This window comes from Chelon labrosus (genome assembly GCF_963514085.1).
Source record: "Chelon labrosus genome assembly, chromosome: 3".
NCBI lineage: Eukaryota > Metazoa > Chordata > Actinopteri > Mugiliformes > Mugilidae > Chelon > Chelon labrosus.
Genome location: NC_140339.1, coordinates 2329508 through 2345979, shown reverse-complemented (window position 1 = coordinate 2345979; position 16472 = coordinate 2329508). Strand labels below are relative to the sequence as shown.

Below are 16472 nucleotides of genomic sequence, written 5' to 3'. Positions count from 1 at the left end.
TGCCTCAGTGATCTGTAGGTTACTTTGATACTAACATTTAATAATGTGATTCTCAGTAAAGTAATTTTTCTTTCATGTCATCAACACTGTGAATGTGTTCAAGGAGAAACTTCTCTCTCCACTTTCCATCCGACAGACTCAGTGTGAAGCATAAACACTTGACATCCAGCAAGGCTGAAGGAACAGATGAATGAGGAGAGATGAAGGAGGTGGAGAATGAACAGGAACAGGAACATGGAACGTAAAAGGCTCCGAGAGGATGATGGAGGTAGAAGGGGCCAGGCAGTGTATTTATATATGTTATGAAAGATTCTCATGTTTCCAGAAGATCCCAGCAGCCACCAGGAGCCATGTCAGCTGTAGTAACCTGAGCAGTGATGTTGTGATGCAGTGACTCTGTGGATAAAGGAGGTGAAGTTAAAGGTCTCTGATTGGTTCCTTGTCCTGTTCGTCTGCCGGGGCTCGTTGGCCTACATGCAGAGAGGCTGACTAATAATTGATAGGTTGTTGCTCCGAGCCCGAGAGGCGACAAGTGGCTGAACTGACGGCTGGAGGGCGGCTGGCGCTACGCCCTAGTAACACGTTAATGTTGGAGGAGGGCTGCTCTGAATACTAGGACACAGAGCTGGAGCTTCAGAGGAAACACAGACGCCTTCTGCTGCTGTTAACAGCCTCTCAGTACAAACAGTGGGACGTGTTCTCCTGTCTTTACTGTTGACTCCGTCTGCTTCCTTATTCTAGAGACGTCTGATCAGTGTTTGGGGTTTTATGTTGTGTAGTTTTAAACGCTGGTCTAAGAAGAGTTATGATTTAGTATTTGTTGTGACTATGTGAGTGTTCACTGCTTTTCTTTTGTTAAACCGTCCAGCTCGTATTATTTCTACATTTACTTCGTCGTTGATGGAGTTCATGGTGACCCAAGATGGACAGAGATCGACTGATGTTTTGCCAGTTTTGTGGCAAACACAGGAGCCGCGTGATGTGGCATTTTTTAGAGCTTGGACTCTAAAAATGTTGTTTGTTCTTTGCTGCTGTTGTCATTGGTTCACCTAAATGTGCAGTTGCTTTTGTTAAAGAGGTGTTTATAATGTTAAAGTATGTGAACATGTGTTTTCTTATAGAGCCATGATTCTCAAACTGTAGTCTGTTTATGAATCATGAAAAAACAAAGTATTTCAAGAGGTTTTGTTCTCTATAATACAGAAATGTAATAAATATTGCTATATTTTTATTCATATATTTCCCACTTTGACATAATGAAGCAGTGGGTGACAACTTCAGCGTAGCCTGAACTGAACTGAGGCCATGGTCCCGTTCTCTGTGCTGCAGTCAGTCCTCAGTCTCACGGGAATGAGACACATGACGGAGAAGAGTGAGCGATCACGTTTCAATTTGTCTCAAGCTTTGGAAAAGTGTTTCACATTTTGTAATGTTGGTTTGCACCTCTCAGCCTAAAAAAACAACAGAAAACAGAGAAAACAACTTTTATTAGATTTGTGTTTTTAAATCCCCCAAAAAAAGACTTCTTTTATTCTGTAGTCGAAAACGAAAAAGAGAAAGTTAAATACTAACGTGATTAAAAAAATATATATTAGAGTGCAGCCATATTGTCCTTGACTGAAGCAGGAAGTAGTCTCCATGGTGACCACTGGTCCAGGTCTTTCTGGTCCAGGAAGTAGTCTCTATTGTGAAATTCAGATGACCAGATACCTTGAGTCAGAAAGTCTAAAATTCCATCTGAATATTGTTCCAGAGTCATGTCTGTGCTCCGTTTAGACCAACAGAAAAGATCTGAAATCACTGACTGATGGACCTAAGATTAGAGTCACAGAAAAACAGAACTAGTAGTTTCCATTTTCTTTTTCCATATATTAAAGGACGACAGGTAAATTTACTTGTTTAGTATTTTCTTTCTTTATCTTTTTAAATTGAAAATCAAATGAACTCTCTATTTATTTATTTCGTTTTTATTTTCGAGTCTAAAACCAAACTTGAAATATCAAAAAGTCCACGGACCAACAACACATTGACACCATGTACATATAACTTATTGTAGATGTTCGTACCAGCTGTGTTGTGTTGTCCTGCAAGTATTTAGTATTTGTGTTCATTTTAATAATGTTCCATCGTGTCACTCTGTGTTTTCTGTCGTTAGTTTTTCTCGTTTTTGTGGTCGTCATAGATACAGTACGTTCACTAGACGTTATGAAGCATTAGTAAACACCTTGATTCATCATTTCCATCACTCCTACATTAATAGACATTAATAAACAAGCTCTGAATGCTTTATTCTTAAATAATTTAAGACTACATGTAAGTGTAATTTAATTGAATTTATGTTTTCTGGAAGTTTCCAGAACATTTCCAGACAGAGATAATCACCATCTGGTTTTTCTGGTGAAGATAGAGTCTTTAAGTCTTCCTTGTAAATTTTTTATAATTACCTGAATTAATCATGAATTACAGCAGGAATACGTCTTTATAAACCATCTATTAACACACTATTAGTACGTGTGATAATAATATGTATAAATTAAAATAAAATAATACTTTATTGTTTACTTACACACTAAATGATCTTAAAAACTAGCTATTTAAATTATAAAGGATATACTGAGCATTAGAAAATAATGATTGTTATTGAAGATGTTTAATAATCAGATGTTTATGAATACAGCATTTAAAGATGTTTTCTTAATGTATAGACTGTAGCAGTAATGTTTTTATAAAAGCTTCATAGTCTGCAGTTATTTAAAAGTGTTTTTCTCAATCTTCTTTTTTTCCTCATTTCTTTTGTTAATAGTTAACTTTTGAAGACACTGCAGGGGCAGTTATGTTTACAATTACTCTGAATGTAATTTGCATTTAAACAGGATGAGAGGTATCAGGGGGCCCGTTCATCCACAACAACTCAACTATTTCACTGAAACAATTATCCACATGGACGATTCCCGGCTTAAAACCACTGACCTCAGTCAGTTTTTAGAAAATCTTGGATTCCCCTCGATGTTCTATTGTCCTGCAGGGGATAGTCTACAGAATGTTCCTCAAGGCTTCAGTAATCCTAGAACAAAACGTTAATTCAGCGCTGGTGTTTTTGTTTTTGTTTGGTTGGGGACGCTGCTCGCTGAGCGTCTGTCGATGCACAAAGACAAAACACCAGGTGATTAAAAAAAGGGCAAATTTATTTAAAGCACTTACATAGAAAAATATGATTGATTTGAGTCAACAATAATAAATAGAGCGCCTGACTGTCCCCAGGCCCTGTCGGTACAACAGTACAATCAATATCCAGTTTCACAATACAGCAAAGGCACTAGCATTTACCACAATCAACAACAGTCAATGGAGGCGGCGTGGGTGGCAGCGGGGAGGGAGCAGGGCTCTTCACGGCACCGTCCACGCTCGCTCCTCGCCAAACAGCCGTCTCACACACACACACACACACACACACACACACACACACAGCATCGCAACCGACTCTCGTTTCTGCCGTACTCTCTGTGAACATGACTCCAGACCAGTCCTTCAAACGCAGGTGAAATAAACTGACCACAAAATCAGATGCGAGACGTGGAAATAATCAAAAACTAAACAAGCTGCGGTGCATGTGCATCCAAAACGAGCCTCGTCCTGTGCTACACTGATTTATAAATATCAATCTACATATAGAGGCTGGATATAGAGCAGAGGTCCAGTTAGCCGCCGATCAAGGTTTTTAAATAGTTTGTCAATAGTTAATGCGCCTAAACCTTCAACAATTACCTCCTCTGACCAACGCGACATGTCATGACGGCGTGATCAATAGTTCATTTATATGATAATCTTGCATTGGTTGGAAGTGTTGACTGGACAGACGACACAGAACAAATTAAATACAATCAAATCAACAAGTTTAAGGTCCAACTGAAATTAAATGCCATGTTTTCAGGTCTGTAGATCGCAGGACTAGTTGGAAAAACACTCCAGTTACTCCTGCTGTTTCTTAATTTGTGCATATTCCAGTTAGTCTGCCGTTGGTTCTACCACCAGACTGTAAATAACAATGGACGACACCAAATGGTTGCAGAGGTGGGCGCTGCCATCTCAAAGCAGAGTCTGCACGTGGTGCAAAGGTCCCAGTCCAAGATGGCGGCGTCCACGTTCTGCAGCATTTTGGCTTCACTTCCTGTTAGCCGTCTGGTCGTAGATCCAGAACTACATTGCATAAAGACAATCAACACGATATTTGCATAAAGAGTAAATTAGATCAGACCGCAACCTGCAGCAGACTAGTTTTCATATCCTGCACATTAGCATGTTAGCATGTTAGCTTGTTGAACAAATGGATATTTTTCTGCTGACAATTAAACTTTCTCTAGATTTTTAAAGACTTGTTTAATTCATGGAAGCTCATTTCTGCCACAAAAAAGTGATGAAATGTCTGTATTTTGATTTACTAAATACTTTAATACAATCTATTTATTTTTTTTGTTGACTGACACGCTTTCATATTTCTGAGATAATGTTCCCTTTTTAATAATGTGCCTGGAGCCTCTCTGTTGGGAACAGATTCTGCTATTGCAAAGATCTGCCAGGCCAATTAAATAATTTGGGGCGGGGCTTCATGTGGCGATGGACAGAAGAGTAGCAACCAAGCTAGCTGTTTAGAGTCCGCTATCATGTCTCTTGTAAAAGATATTAAATGAAAAATTTGTTAAGAACGCCTTAATGTAGAGATAGATAGATAGATTTAAAACCTAGCTACGTGTTTTAACTTCGGCCCTGGTCAGGTATGAACATGCATCCTGAGTGATTGGATCACTGGAGGCCTGTCTGAACTACACAGGTATTAGGGAAGGAGGTGAATGAGTCATGTGGATTTAAGTTGTGTGTTTCCTTAGCGAAGGCTAGCGTCTTTATTCACCTTCACTGAACTCTGGAAGCTTCCACATGCAGAGTATTGTCACTCTGCTGTTTTAGGGACCTGCTCAAAGCTCAGGTTGGAACTTGAACTTGATCAGGACGGAGACGGATAAATAATAACGTTCTGTGTTCTTCTAGTGAGCGAGAGACTCACACTTCACATCTAGAGGTTGAGGCGATCTAGAGGCGTGCACACATGGTTCATGGTTCTGAAACGGCAGTAGACAGCGATCCATTAATTTCAGTCACCAGCTGTTAAATTATTCTACTGCACCTCAAATATATTTGCATAGAGTGCAAAACTGAGATCTGATCTAAAGTGGTGGCTTGGGACGCATGTTTTAAACTGGCTGCTTGTGATCAGATCACTCAGGACAGTGTGTTAACAGACGGTCTGGAGAGGAACTTTAGATGAATGTGTTGTGCTTGGCTTGTGAGCTGCAACTTCAAGAACATGTTACTGTGTGTTTTGGATCCCGGTGCAACTAGGAAAGGACTCTAGGACAGTCGGTCTGAGGTGGAAATTTTAAGATGTACCACCTGACTAGAATGGGATTAGTTCTGCATCTGATTAGACTCGGTTACATTTGAACCACGTCCCAGTTGTCAAGGAACCCTGGAGACCTTGAGTTTAGAGGCTAAGTTCTTGTATTTCTCACGTATGGAACCGATAATAAATTCGACTTTTAGATGGAGTAAGGCATACATTTTGTAATTTCAGTTGGACTTTACAAAAACAAAACAGGCAAAAAAAAGGATAATGGGTAAAGTGGTACAGTAGATGGCACACACACATATCCAGTGATTCAGACACATTAAAGACGCAACACACAATCGTTAAAGCCCCTGTCTCCTTCGTCACGGTGTCATTTCAGAGCTTCGTTTAACAACAACTCAAGTGTCAGGTGTCCGTGTTGGTCGCGTGAGTTGGTCCCGGTCGGTAATGATGTATTCTAATGTGAAAAGAGCGTGTAGTGCAACTGTTACCATGCAAAGACCGATGCATGACGCTAACGACAAGCAGCAGACGTGGTGATAATGTGGCGTATGATGCAGCTGGATCTCTCACACGCGCATACGTACAAAGCACATCCCTGAAGCAAACGCAAACTCTAAAATAATCGACTGGGACACGACGGATGGTTGTTTGTTTTCTTTCTTTTTTGAAAGAGGTCAGAAAATATAGAAAGGAAAAAATAAACTGATTCGTATGTAAAGCCATAATCAAAACATCGTAAATGCAAATGTTCACTCATTGGTTCAGATATACAATGAAAAAAAAAACAACTAAAAGAAATGAAAATATCATTAAATATCTTAGTAAATACCATAAAAGTGATAAGGCGTAAATCTTCCTCCAGTTCGACCGGCTTCCCAAATGATTCAAATGTAGTCTGAAATTTTGTGACAGGGTTCCCGTCGTGTTCAGAGATCCATGCAGACCGACTGGTTCATAGTATGTCTTCTGGAAACAGCCCTGATTGTCAGAACAAATTGTAAAATGTGTTTTTTTTTCCCCGCAGCCTTAAAGCTGGTCCCAACAGACAGTATCCACACTCGTCCCGGAATCAGAATCCTACGTTCAGGAAATCTGTTTGTCTTTGCATCTCGTCCTCTGTCACCTTGAGGTGGAGTCGACTGGAGAATTAATGCACAGGATCCCGAGGGTCGAAGATCGAAGGGGCTGTAAAGCTTTACCGTCATATTCCTGCTCGGCGGCCGAGCATGGTGTCCGAGCTCTTGAGTCCGACGGATCCCGCTGGCTCTCGGTAGTCCTTTTAGTTTTTAGATGTTCCTCTGGGCCGTGAGGTACTTGAGAGCCGCCGAGCCGTACTTCCTGGACAGATCCTGGTGGAACTCGTCCTTCAGGGTGTTCAGACAGTTGCGATAGCTGGAGCTGGAGCGGAACTTGGAGATGTCAAAGCTGGGAGCGTGGGGCATGTGGATCATGAAAGCGTTGGGGAGGACCATCAGGTCGTACTCCTGCAAAGAAGAACATCAGGGTGAGGTGGTGCAAAACAGAAGCCAAGTAGCTCTGGTTGGTGGTTTCTTTTTCATGTGCAGGCAAATCTGACAAAGATGGACACTAGACGGGCGGTTTTGTGTTTCCTGGAGGACCTAGAGATCTACTGTGAGGTGAGTTAGTGGTTGTCATATGGTCACAACTTCAATTCTAGAACACCTTATTCTGGCTTTTCTTTAAATGAGTTGTGGTTTTTGTTTTAGTGCATTAACACCATCAGTGGAGTCGTACCTGTGCATCCAGCTCCATGACATGGGACACCTTGTTCCAGCCAAAGCCCACGAAGCGCTGGTCGTACTCCGGACAATCTCGTCTCACCACAACGTATGGCTCGAAGTCCGGCTCCCACTCCACCTTATACGGTGTGGTGGCTGTTCGCCATTTGGCATAGTTGGTAGGAGCGTGACCCTTTGGCCACACGTGATACCTGGAGAGACAACACTTGCGGTTACTATCTGATTGAACTGACCCTCAGCTGTTGAGGTTATGTCGTGCTCAGGTACCTGAAGGTGTAGAGAGTCCCCATGTCCAGCATGGAGAGCAGCTCGGCTTTGGATTTGGGGAAGGAGAGACGGTAACGAAGAGTCTCAAAGGCTGGAACCACCAGAGCCTTCTTGGTACGAGCCATGTCCAGCTGCACCACAGACTTTCTGCAGCAGCAAACAGGAGGTGAGACACAAGTTAACACTTTCACAGCAGCAGTACTGATTATTAAGGAGTAAGATTCAACATACATATACATACATACATGTCCTGTTATACGTTTGTCTTCCCAGCATGTTCGCAGTTACACCTGGTCTCACCTGAGGTAATCGTAGAGACCGTACATCGGCAGGAAGTCCACGTCAGTCAGGAACACGTAGGGCGTGTTGGCGTTCTTCAGGGCCACGTTCCTCACCAGGTTGACGGGGTAGAACTGGCCCTCCTTGTAGACGATGTGGTAGCCGACGTTCTTGCGGTTCTTGAGGACCTCGGAGGCCTGGGCGTAGCGCAGGAACTGCTGGGCCTCGGCGTCGGACATGTAGAGCGCCAGGCTGATGGGGCCTTCCCAGTGCTTACAGATGGCCTCCAGCATCTGCAGCCTGCAGGCGGCGCAGGTAACAAGAACGAGGATCAGTGGGAGGGACTTCAACGGTGAATAATTTCTCATTTTCTAGTTTCCCAAACTTGTCAAACTAAGCTAGACGGACCAAACTGAAGCTGACAGTTTCCAAATGAAACTCATTTCTTTGTTTTAATAGAAGTGATATCACTTGAATATTTCTTATTTACTGTGATTGTAGCAAAATTGGCTGAAAATTACAAAATTAGAGACTGTACTGAGTAAACTATCTCACTACATGGTCCATTTATAGCTGGAGGAGGGGGAGGGGGAGAAGGAAAAGGAGGAGAGGAGGGTGGGGGGGAAAAGGAGGGTGGGGGAGAAAAGGAGGAGGAGAAGTGGGGGAGAAGAAGGGAGGGTGGGGGAGAAGAAGGGAGGGAGGGAGGGGGAGAAACGGAGGAGAAGAAGTGGGGGAGAATGAGGGAGGAGGAGAAGTGGGGGAGAAGAAGGGAAGAAGGGAGGAAGGGAGGGAGGGGTGGGGGGGAGGGTAGGGAGGGGGAAGGAGGGGTAGAAACGGTGGAGAAGAAGTGGGGAGAAGAAGGGAGGGGGAGGAAAAGGAGGAGAAGGGGAGGAGGAGAAAAAGATGGGGGAGAGGGGTAAGAAGGAGGGGAAGAAAAAGAGGAGGTGGAAGAGGAGGAGAAAGAAGGAAAAGGAGGAAGTAGAAGCGGAGGATTCCTCTGACTTCCAGCATTGACCTGCAGGTGTCACATCAGATACTTGAATCAAACTATCTCTGCTCTGATTGGTTCCTGCTGCTGAGCACCTGTCCATGGAGAGCTGGGCCACCAGCGTGATGTCGGTGTCGTCCTCGGTGGGCGTGTAGTCGTACTGCAGGAAGTAGAGATGGACCCGGTGAACCGTGAGACGCTCCCGTCTGAAGTCGTAGCACTGGTCGTCCTCGTCCAGCTCCTCCAGCGCCGCCTGCAGCTACGGGACGGACACGACAAGACACGACCTGTCAGGCTTCATCCTTTCTCCTCACACCTCATTTATAGACGCTTTTCTTTTTTTTTCCAAGTCCACAAATGATTAAATGATTGCAAATGAGTACAGCAGGTTTGTTACCTTGGCAACCATATCCCTGCAGAGACATGTGTGCAACTGGAACCCAAAAATATCAGCTGCTTGACTGTCCCTGCCCTCTCAGGAATTAGATTCATAAAATAAACTAAGTTTCATCTTCCAGCTAGAAACTCCTTAAAGTCTGCCACACTTTGACTTTAATCATAAAGAATAGAAGAACAGTTTGATGCTTGTAACGTGGAAAAAAAGTCCATAAACATGTCAATATCCAACAGTTTGCAGCTAGTTTACTGAAAACTTTCCTCAAACATGTTGTTAGTGTTTCAATGTACATGAAACCTTTTCCAAGTACTTGGGTAATAAGGTTGTTTAACGGTAAAATCTGCTCCTCCTCTACATCTAACAGCCGTTAAACAAAAGAGAAAGTCCTGAACCTGGACGCTCTCCGGGCTGGCGGGACTCGGGCAGCCGAACAGCTCCCGTCTCAGCAGGTTTCCGTCGTACTCCAGGAAGGTCAGGTAGAGATTCCTGAAGAACTCCACGTGTTTGTTCTTCACACGGAGCTTCTTGGGAGAGTTCCAGTGGATCACCTGAAAACACGGAGCGTTTCTTGTAAAGTAGGTCGATCCGGGATTTCCATTTCATTATTGTAGCAGGAGGAGCTTTTGCGCAATTCTGAATTTTCTACATTTCTGCATAAAAATGACTCAAAACATCAGCGACGTATTTTACTTGTGCATCGTTTCTCATGTCTTTGAGGTGTAAAAATAAGTGAACCCCTGTTTTCAGTATCTACTGTGACCTCCTAACAGTAACATCAACTAAATGTTTCCAGTAACTGCTGAACAGTCGTCTATAGCAGCTTGGAGGAATTTTAGCTGTTGGTGGGTTTCCTCACATGAGCGTCCCCACATTGTCTTGAATAAATAAATGTAATGTATGAAAGTATTATATTTCAGTTTTCAGTTTTAGAAGATGTTTCATCCAAGGAGCTTCTTCAGTTCTAAGGGACTGGAGGGAAGTTTGAGGTTTAAATAGGAAACTCTGAGGGTGACTCGTCAGAAACTTGCTTGACTTATTCCTGAATAACAACCAGAAACATAGATGGCTTCATTTACTTCTCTTTCAAAACCATCTGTCGTCTCTGGCTAAGATCTGGACGTTGTTATCTTCAAAGGAGTGTCCCTTGTCCCTCAGGTGGTTTACACAGAAACAAGTACAAGCAAGTTTCTGACGGGTTCCACCCACAGAGTTTCCTGCTTAAACCTCAAACTTCTCACCAGTCCCCTAGAACTGAAGAAGTTGCTCGGATGAAACATCTTCTCAAAAAAAAACCCTAAAAAGCGTTTGTAAAAAAGGGCAATTGGACTTCTAGAGAACCTTCACAAACGTCTACGCAGCTAAATAATTAGAATAACCTTTGTTTTTTTTTTCTTTTCTTAAATGTTCTTGCTACTTTTAAATATACGGCAATATTTTCAGATTTCTGAATCTATTATTGGTGTTTTGTGTCTTATATTGGCATAACTTCAGCAAAATGTTTAAATGTGCTCTTAAAAAAGAAAAATAAATGAATTGCATGGCTGATATTGTGAATCCTGTCTCATTTATCATTGATCTGATTCTATAGTGTAGTTTGTTTCGGTGTTGTGTAATAATAATTAATATTAGAGGCCTTTCTATGTTTCCTCTGAATTTAAATGTAATATTTTCTAGACCATGGATTGTCTTGGATCAGTTATAATGACTGAACTCTGACAGTAGCACCTGTATGCGCGTCAGGGTAACGGCGACAGTAAAGGATCGATCAGATCGGAGGTGTTGGTGCGTGTTCGTACCTTGAGGTCGGACACCTCGGTGTAGCACTGCTCGGAGCGCGTGTGATCCGACAGCTGGACGTTCCAGAAGCAGGGCAGCTGGTGAACCAGAACCGGGTTCTGCTTTATGAAGGCGTTGAAGATGTCCTGCGTTCACACACACACACACACACAGCTCTGTTACTGCTTTGTTCAGTGCTGTGTCTGAAATCGAAGGAGCGTGGCACTGAGGTCGAGCTGTGCAGCTCTGCTCCTGAGGGCATCGATCAGAAGAACCACACCTGCTGCTCTGTGTCTTTTAAAATACCAGCGAGGCTGCTGATCCAAGCTGTAGGACTATGTGAAGTGTAAGGATGCAGCATGGATCAAAGGGAAATCATGGTTTTATACAAAACTGTGGTATGCTGGCTGTTTGGCTGCAGAGGCTGCCTTCATTAAAGGACATCTCCAGCTCCAACTTTATAAAGGACTGCTCCGATCTGGGATTTGAACACTTCTTTTTCTTGTTCTCTGGCAGAAACTACAGGAGCTTGAAGGCACAAACTACCACAAACAGCTTCTACTCGTCAAATCAAAGTCTTGCTCTGCAGTATTCTATTTTCTCATTATAACTTTTAACTCTGTTGTGTTCTTGACAATAAAGGACAATAAAGCCCCGGCTTCCTAACTTCTGTGATTGCTCTGAAATCCATTGCTCTCTAGATTTAGTTTCAGGTGTTGGAGGTTTTCCTCTCACCTGATCGGCCAGCGACGTACTGAGCATGCTCATTAGCTCCTTCTCTGCCGTCAGCCTCCACATCTGCTCCCAGCCGATTCTCCGCAGACGCTCCAGGTAGAGGAGGATGACGCCTGCGACAAAGCAAACATCAGCTTGATTTTCGTCCTTTTAACAGACAACCATTCCCTCGTCCCTCTGATTTAAAATCATCACCATGTCTTCTCCCTGTCCCTGTCTAACTTAACAGCTTGATATTCAGCTCTATGACACCCTCGCTGTTCCTGTTTCCCATGAACTCTGCAAACATCTTCAGGGATGCATCCTGAACTACTGTGAAGACTAAAAGCGATCAAATTCTGCGCCGTTGAGAACAAACTGCCGGCTCGTCTTGAAAATAAAAGCAGCCGTTTACCCGTGTTGAAGCCTCTCCCTAGTGCAGGCCAGGGTTTGTGGTTCTTCCACAGGTTCCCCAGGTACCAGTCGCTCTGGTTCTCCACCAGACCGATCACCTGCTTATCTGCAAACCAAGAGAGAAACCATCAACGAAAGCATCCATCGCTTTTAGTTGTTAACAAAAAACTTTTTTCTGTTTCTGTAGTATCTGAAAAAACTGATGTTCTCATTCCTTTCAACATTAGCCTGTTGTGTATTATCTCATAATATTCAGCTGGTATCTGTTAATAGATTAATTCTGCATCCTTTAATTTCCAAAATGTTAAACTAATCTGAATACTACGAGGCTCAGCTTGCACAGTTTAACTCTCATCTCTGTATACATGAAGGATTTTGAAGATTTCTTCATGGACAGATATTAATGCATCCATCTGTTACAGAGCATAGCGTAGAGGATTTAAAGTTGTCAACAAGTACATAAATAAAATTGAATTTGCAACCTGCTGTAACATAATCAAGTCAGTGACCTTTTCATTTTTTATCTGAGCATGAAATCTGAAGCTTTTTATCGGTGGATTTATAACCAAGTGGGAAAATAAGATTTTCTTCTGCATCATTCTGGTATTGATTGATTCTGTTTGTGGGTTTGAACAGGTTTTGCATTTAGAGTTTCTATATACACACACACACACACACACACACACACACTCAGATCAAGGAAAAAAGTCTCACCGGTGAACTTTCTAAAAATGCCCCAGAGCTCAGCGATGTCTGTGGCGAAGGTGATGTCCGTGTCCAGGACGATGACCTTCGTCAGGTCGGAGGGTAAAGCTTTGGTTAGCGTCAGCTTCATCAAGCCGTAAATACCTGAGTAATGCTTGTTGGGTATCCACGACACCTCGGACTGAAACGAGAAACAGGAAAAAAAAAAACATTTCATTTGAGCTGTTTGAAACCACCACCGCTCTGACTGACTGGTTCATTATGTGCGAGGAGACACCGTTCGTGGGTTGACACAAAGACACATTCAGCATATTTTGGCAAAAGCTCAACGTGTTTTTTTTTTTTTCTGAATCTGCAAATAGTGTCTTTTAATTAATTCTGATTCGGGGGTAATTGGATCTGCATAAGTGCATCATCTGCAAATATAATCGGCTTAGGGTCTCGGCTGTTTTTCTTCACTTTTAATGCCAGTTAAAGCGCAGAGAGCGAGGCTGCAGGTCGGAGCATCCGACGGCACAAAGGACTCATTGTTCGGCACAAAGACTGCGCGGGAGGAGAATGTGATGATGAAGTGAGGCGGAAACAAAAACACTAATTCAGGCTTCTTCTCCGCGTCGCCGTGGCTCTGAGAGCACATTCATCAGCTGGACGTCACTGTAAACGATTCCGTGTTGTTGTGCTGGAGTGTCACTTGACTCGTCCAACTCAATTAGCGGCTGTTGTCCGGTGAAAGCTGAGTGTTGTGTTCTAAGGAGCCGGATGTACGGCTCAGGATTACTGAGATAAAGACTTCACTGCTCAGATGTTGTAAGATATTAAAAGTAAACGCTAACACGACTTTAAAAGGTCAATCTTGCAGAGTTAAATTTATGTTCTGTTCAAACTGCATGTCAGACAGTCTTATATTAATATACTGTGTCTACTGTGACCTCCTTGTGCAGCAGTTACCTGCAACTAAATGTTTCTGGTAACTGCTGATCAGTGGTCTACAGCAGCTTGGAGGAATTTTAGCCCATTCCTCAGAACAGAACCACTTCAGTTCTGAGATGTTGGTGGGTTTCCTCACATCAACTGCTTGCTTCAGGTCCTTCCACAACATTTCTATTGGATTAAGGTCAGGACTTTGACTTGGCCGTTCCTAAACATTCATCTTCTTCTTCTTTAACCGTTCTTTTGTAGAACCACTTGTGTTCTTGGTTCTCGTTGTCTTGCTGCATGACCCAGTTTCTCTTCACATTCAGCTCATGGACAGATGTCCTGACATTTTCTTTTAGAGTTCACTGGTAGAATTCAGAATTCATTGGTCCATCAATGATGACAAGCCGTCCTGGTCCAGATGCAGCAGAACAGGCCCAAACCAGGACATTAGCACCCCCATGTTTGATGGAGGGATGAGGTTCTGATGCTGGAATGATGCAGTGTTGTTTCATCTCATTTGAACCAAACTATTCTACTTTGGTCTCATCTGTCCACTAAACATTGTCCCAATAGTCTTCTGTCTTGTCCACATGATGTTTAGAAATGTTCTTTTTGGAGAGCAGTGTCTTAGGCGTGCTGATTGTGCAGCGTGGCGCTTATGTGTCAGTTATTTCTACTATTCTATATTCTTTGTTGTGATGAACTGACTCGCCTCCCTTCTTAAACGAGCTTGATGTGAGTCTATATTGAGGTTAAACTGAAGCTCGACCCTCCACCTCACCCTGAAGTCTCATCAGACGCCTTCAACAAAGCTCTGATCTGATAATGAGGCAAATGATCTGACAGGCAGACTAAGACATAAGCTGTGACCTCCTGTCTCACACTGTTCTCTGATGTGTCTGTACTCGGCGGTTATTGTGATGACTCAGTCTCAGATGCTTTATTGAGGAGGTTTTATAAATACTTATAATTCGACAACAGAGCGACCCCGACCCCCCTCGTCCAATCAGAGAGCAGGAAGCAGGCCGACGCGGCGTGTTCTGAGGCGTGCACTCTTACCTTGAGTTCATCTGCATCGTAGAAGCTGACTTGCACGGACGGGACCATCCAGGACTGGAAGAGAGAACTCAGGATGCGATGGGCTACGGTGTCGGTGATGAAATGAAAGTGGAGAGGGTTTCTCCTGGAACAGAGACGAGAGACGACAAGGTCAGGAAGTTCTCCTCTAGAGGGAAGAGGCTGGGGGGGCTTTGCTGACTGTGTCTGGATGTTTGCGTGCACACTAAACAGCTCAGTCTGCTTGGATATTCTGAATTAGGCCTTTTATTCTGACTGCGGCATTTTTTAAGTACTCAGGTCTAAGGAGCATCTGTCAGCCATGTTCATTCAATTAAACGTTTTTGGAATTTGTATTCAAACTGCTCAGAGAGAATGGATTTATTCAAAACCAGAGAGGAACCAGCTTACACCACCACCTCTATGAAAGCTAGTGCACCAATCAGTTCATCATCTGGATATAAAACTGGTAACACTCCATCTGGGTTTTATTATGGGGCATGTTTCTAAATACCTCTAAATACCTCTACATGTAACTGGGTAGTCCTGCAACCAATCATTCAAACGATTTGATCGGCCCTGCAGATCTTTGTGGTGTCATCAAATCCTCCCGCCAAAGGTTTCTACGTCCTGAGGGGGGTTAAGTGTTTCTACCTGTTACTCTGGTGTTTCTGAAGTGTTCTGCAATTACGCCACAAAAACGCTACGATTAGTCAGAAGTGTTGAGATTCACGCTGAACTTCACGCGATGGCGACTAGGAAGTCAGCCGCTCATGTTGGAGTGATAAATGTTTTAAGCTTTAAACGCTACACACCCACAACATATCTTTTAATCTGAAACCTTATTGTTTTTTTGCCTCAATTAAAAGATCGTCCTTTTATTCTAAAATGTTGCTGCATGAATATTCTGCTTCTAGTCAAAAATGTTCAAGGTGTGCACCACAGACTGTATATAAATATGGACAACGTGTCTCCACTTCCTCTCATTTGCCAAACTGATGCTATTGTCCCGGGATACGGGCAGCGCCATCTTGCGAGTTTGGAGCCAGAGTCTGTCAGAGAGTGGAGCCATGATATCAATACCCTGCCCACACTTCCTCCAGAATCGTGTTTTCGTTTTATTAATACTACGCTTTGCTCTACCTCCACCAGTTACAAGGAAATGTTGGACTATACGCTGTCCTATGACTGGTGGTCACCATTATGTCACATCCTGTTTCTATAGCATCAAATAACAACTAAAACGAAACCTATCAGACAAATTGACACTTGAACATGCATCAACTTTATATTAACTACCTAAAATGACAGAAACCATCTTTGAAAAAAATGTTTGATGACCCAAGTCTCACCCACTAACACGGAGGAGGTGGAGCTTATGACCTATACTGCAGCCAGCCACCAGGGGGAGCTCTACTTAATTTGGCTTCACTTTTGAGGAGCTGTTCCAGCGTCTGTGGCCTGTACAGATCTGAGTGAGTTGACATAAAACAGCCAAAGAAGAAGAAGAGACTCACCTGTGAAAGAGGACCGACTTGACCAGCGTGACCACGTCTCTGCTGGCGTTGTGACCGGCACAAACGCACGCTACATGGATCAGCTGCAGAGACAAAACAAAAGAAACGATTCTCTTAGCCGTCTTTACAAGCTCACAGCGTCCTCTCTGTAAACCTCCTCCACGTGACACCGCAGCTATCAGTCTACACGTCTCAGCTGGGTATTTATGCACATTCAGGTCATTTCAGGTTCCCTCCTAAGAAAGAAAATCTGACGCTCAGTCTCTGTTTGTATCCA

The 16472-nt window shown here is 43.2% G+C and overlaps 1 protein-coding gene across 2 annotated transcripts in view; it reads right to left on the bottom strand.

Moving 5' to 3' along the window:
* Window positions 1–3192: 3192 nt before the first annotated feature.
* large2 (LARGE xylosyl- and glucuronyltransferase 2) overlaps window positions 3193–16472 on the bottom strand; it is a 30465-nt gene continuing 17185 nt past the window's right edge. For both annotated transcript variants that reach the window (XM_084541025.1, XM_084541024.1), the window contains 12 exons: window positions 16196–16278; window positions 14682–14805; window positions 12714–12885; window positions 12001–12105; window positions 11607–11719; window positions 10892–11017; window positions 9488–9643; window positions 8794–8957; window positions 7732–8010; window positions 7432–7578; window positions 7160–7355; window positions 3193–6888 (listed from right to left, as the gene is read on the bottom strand). In XM_084541025.1, the coding sequence (XP_084397151.1) occupies window positions 6691–6888; window positions 7160–7355; window positions 7432–7578; window positions 7732–8010; window positions 8794–8957; window positions 9488–9643; window positions 10892–11017; window positions 11607–11719; window positions 12001–12105; window positions 12714–12885; window positions 14682–14805; window positions 16196–16278 (1863 nt within the window). In that variant the 3' untranslated portion in view covers window positions 3193–6690. The remainder of the gene's footprint in view (window positions 6889–7159; window positions 7356–7431; window positions 7579–7731; window positions 8011–8793; window positions 8958–9487; window positions 9644–10891; window positions 11018–11606; window positions 11720–12000; window positions 12106–12713; window positions 12886–14681; window positions 14806–16195; window positions 16279–16472) is intronic.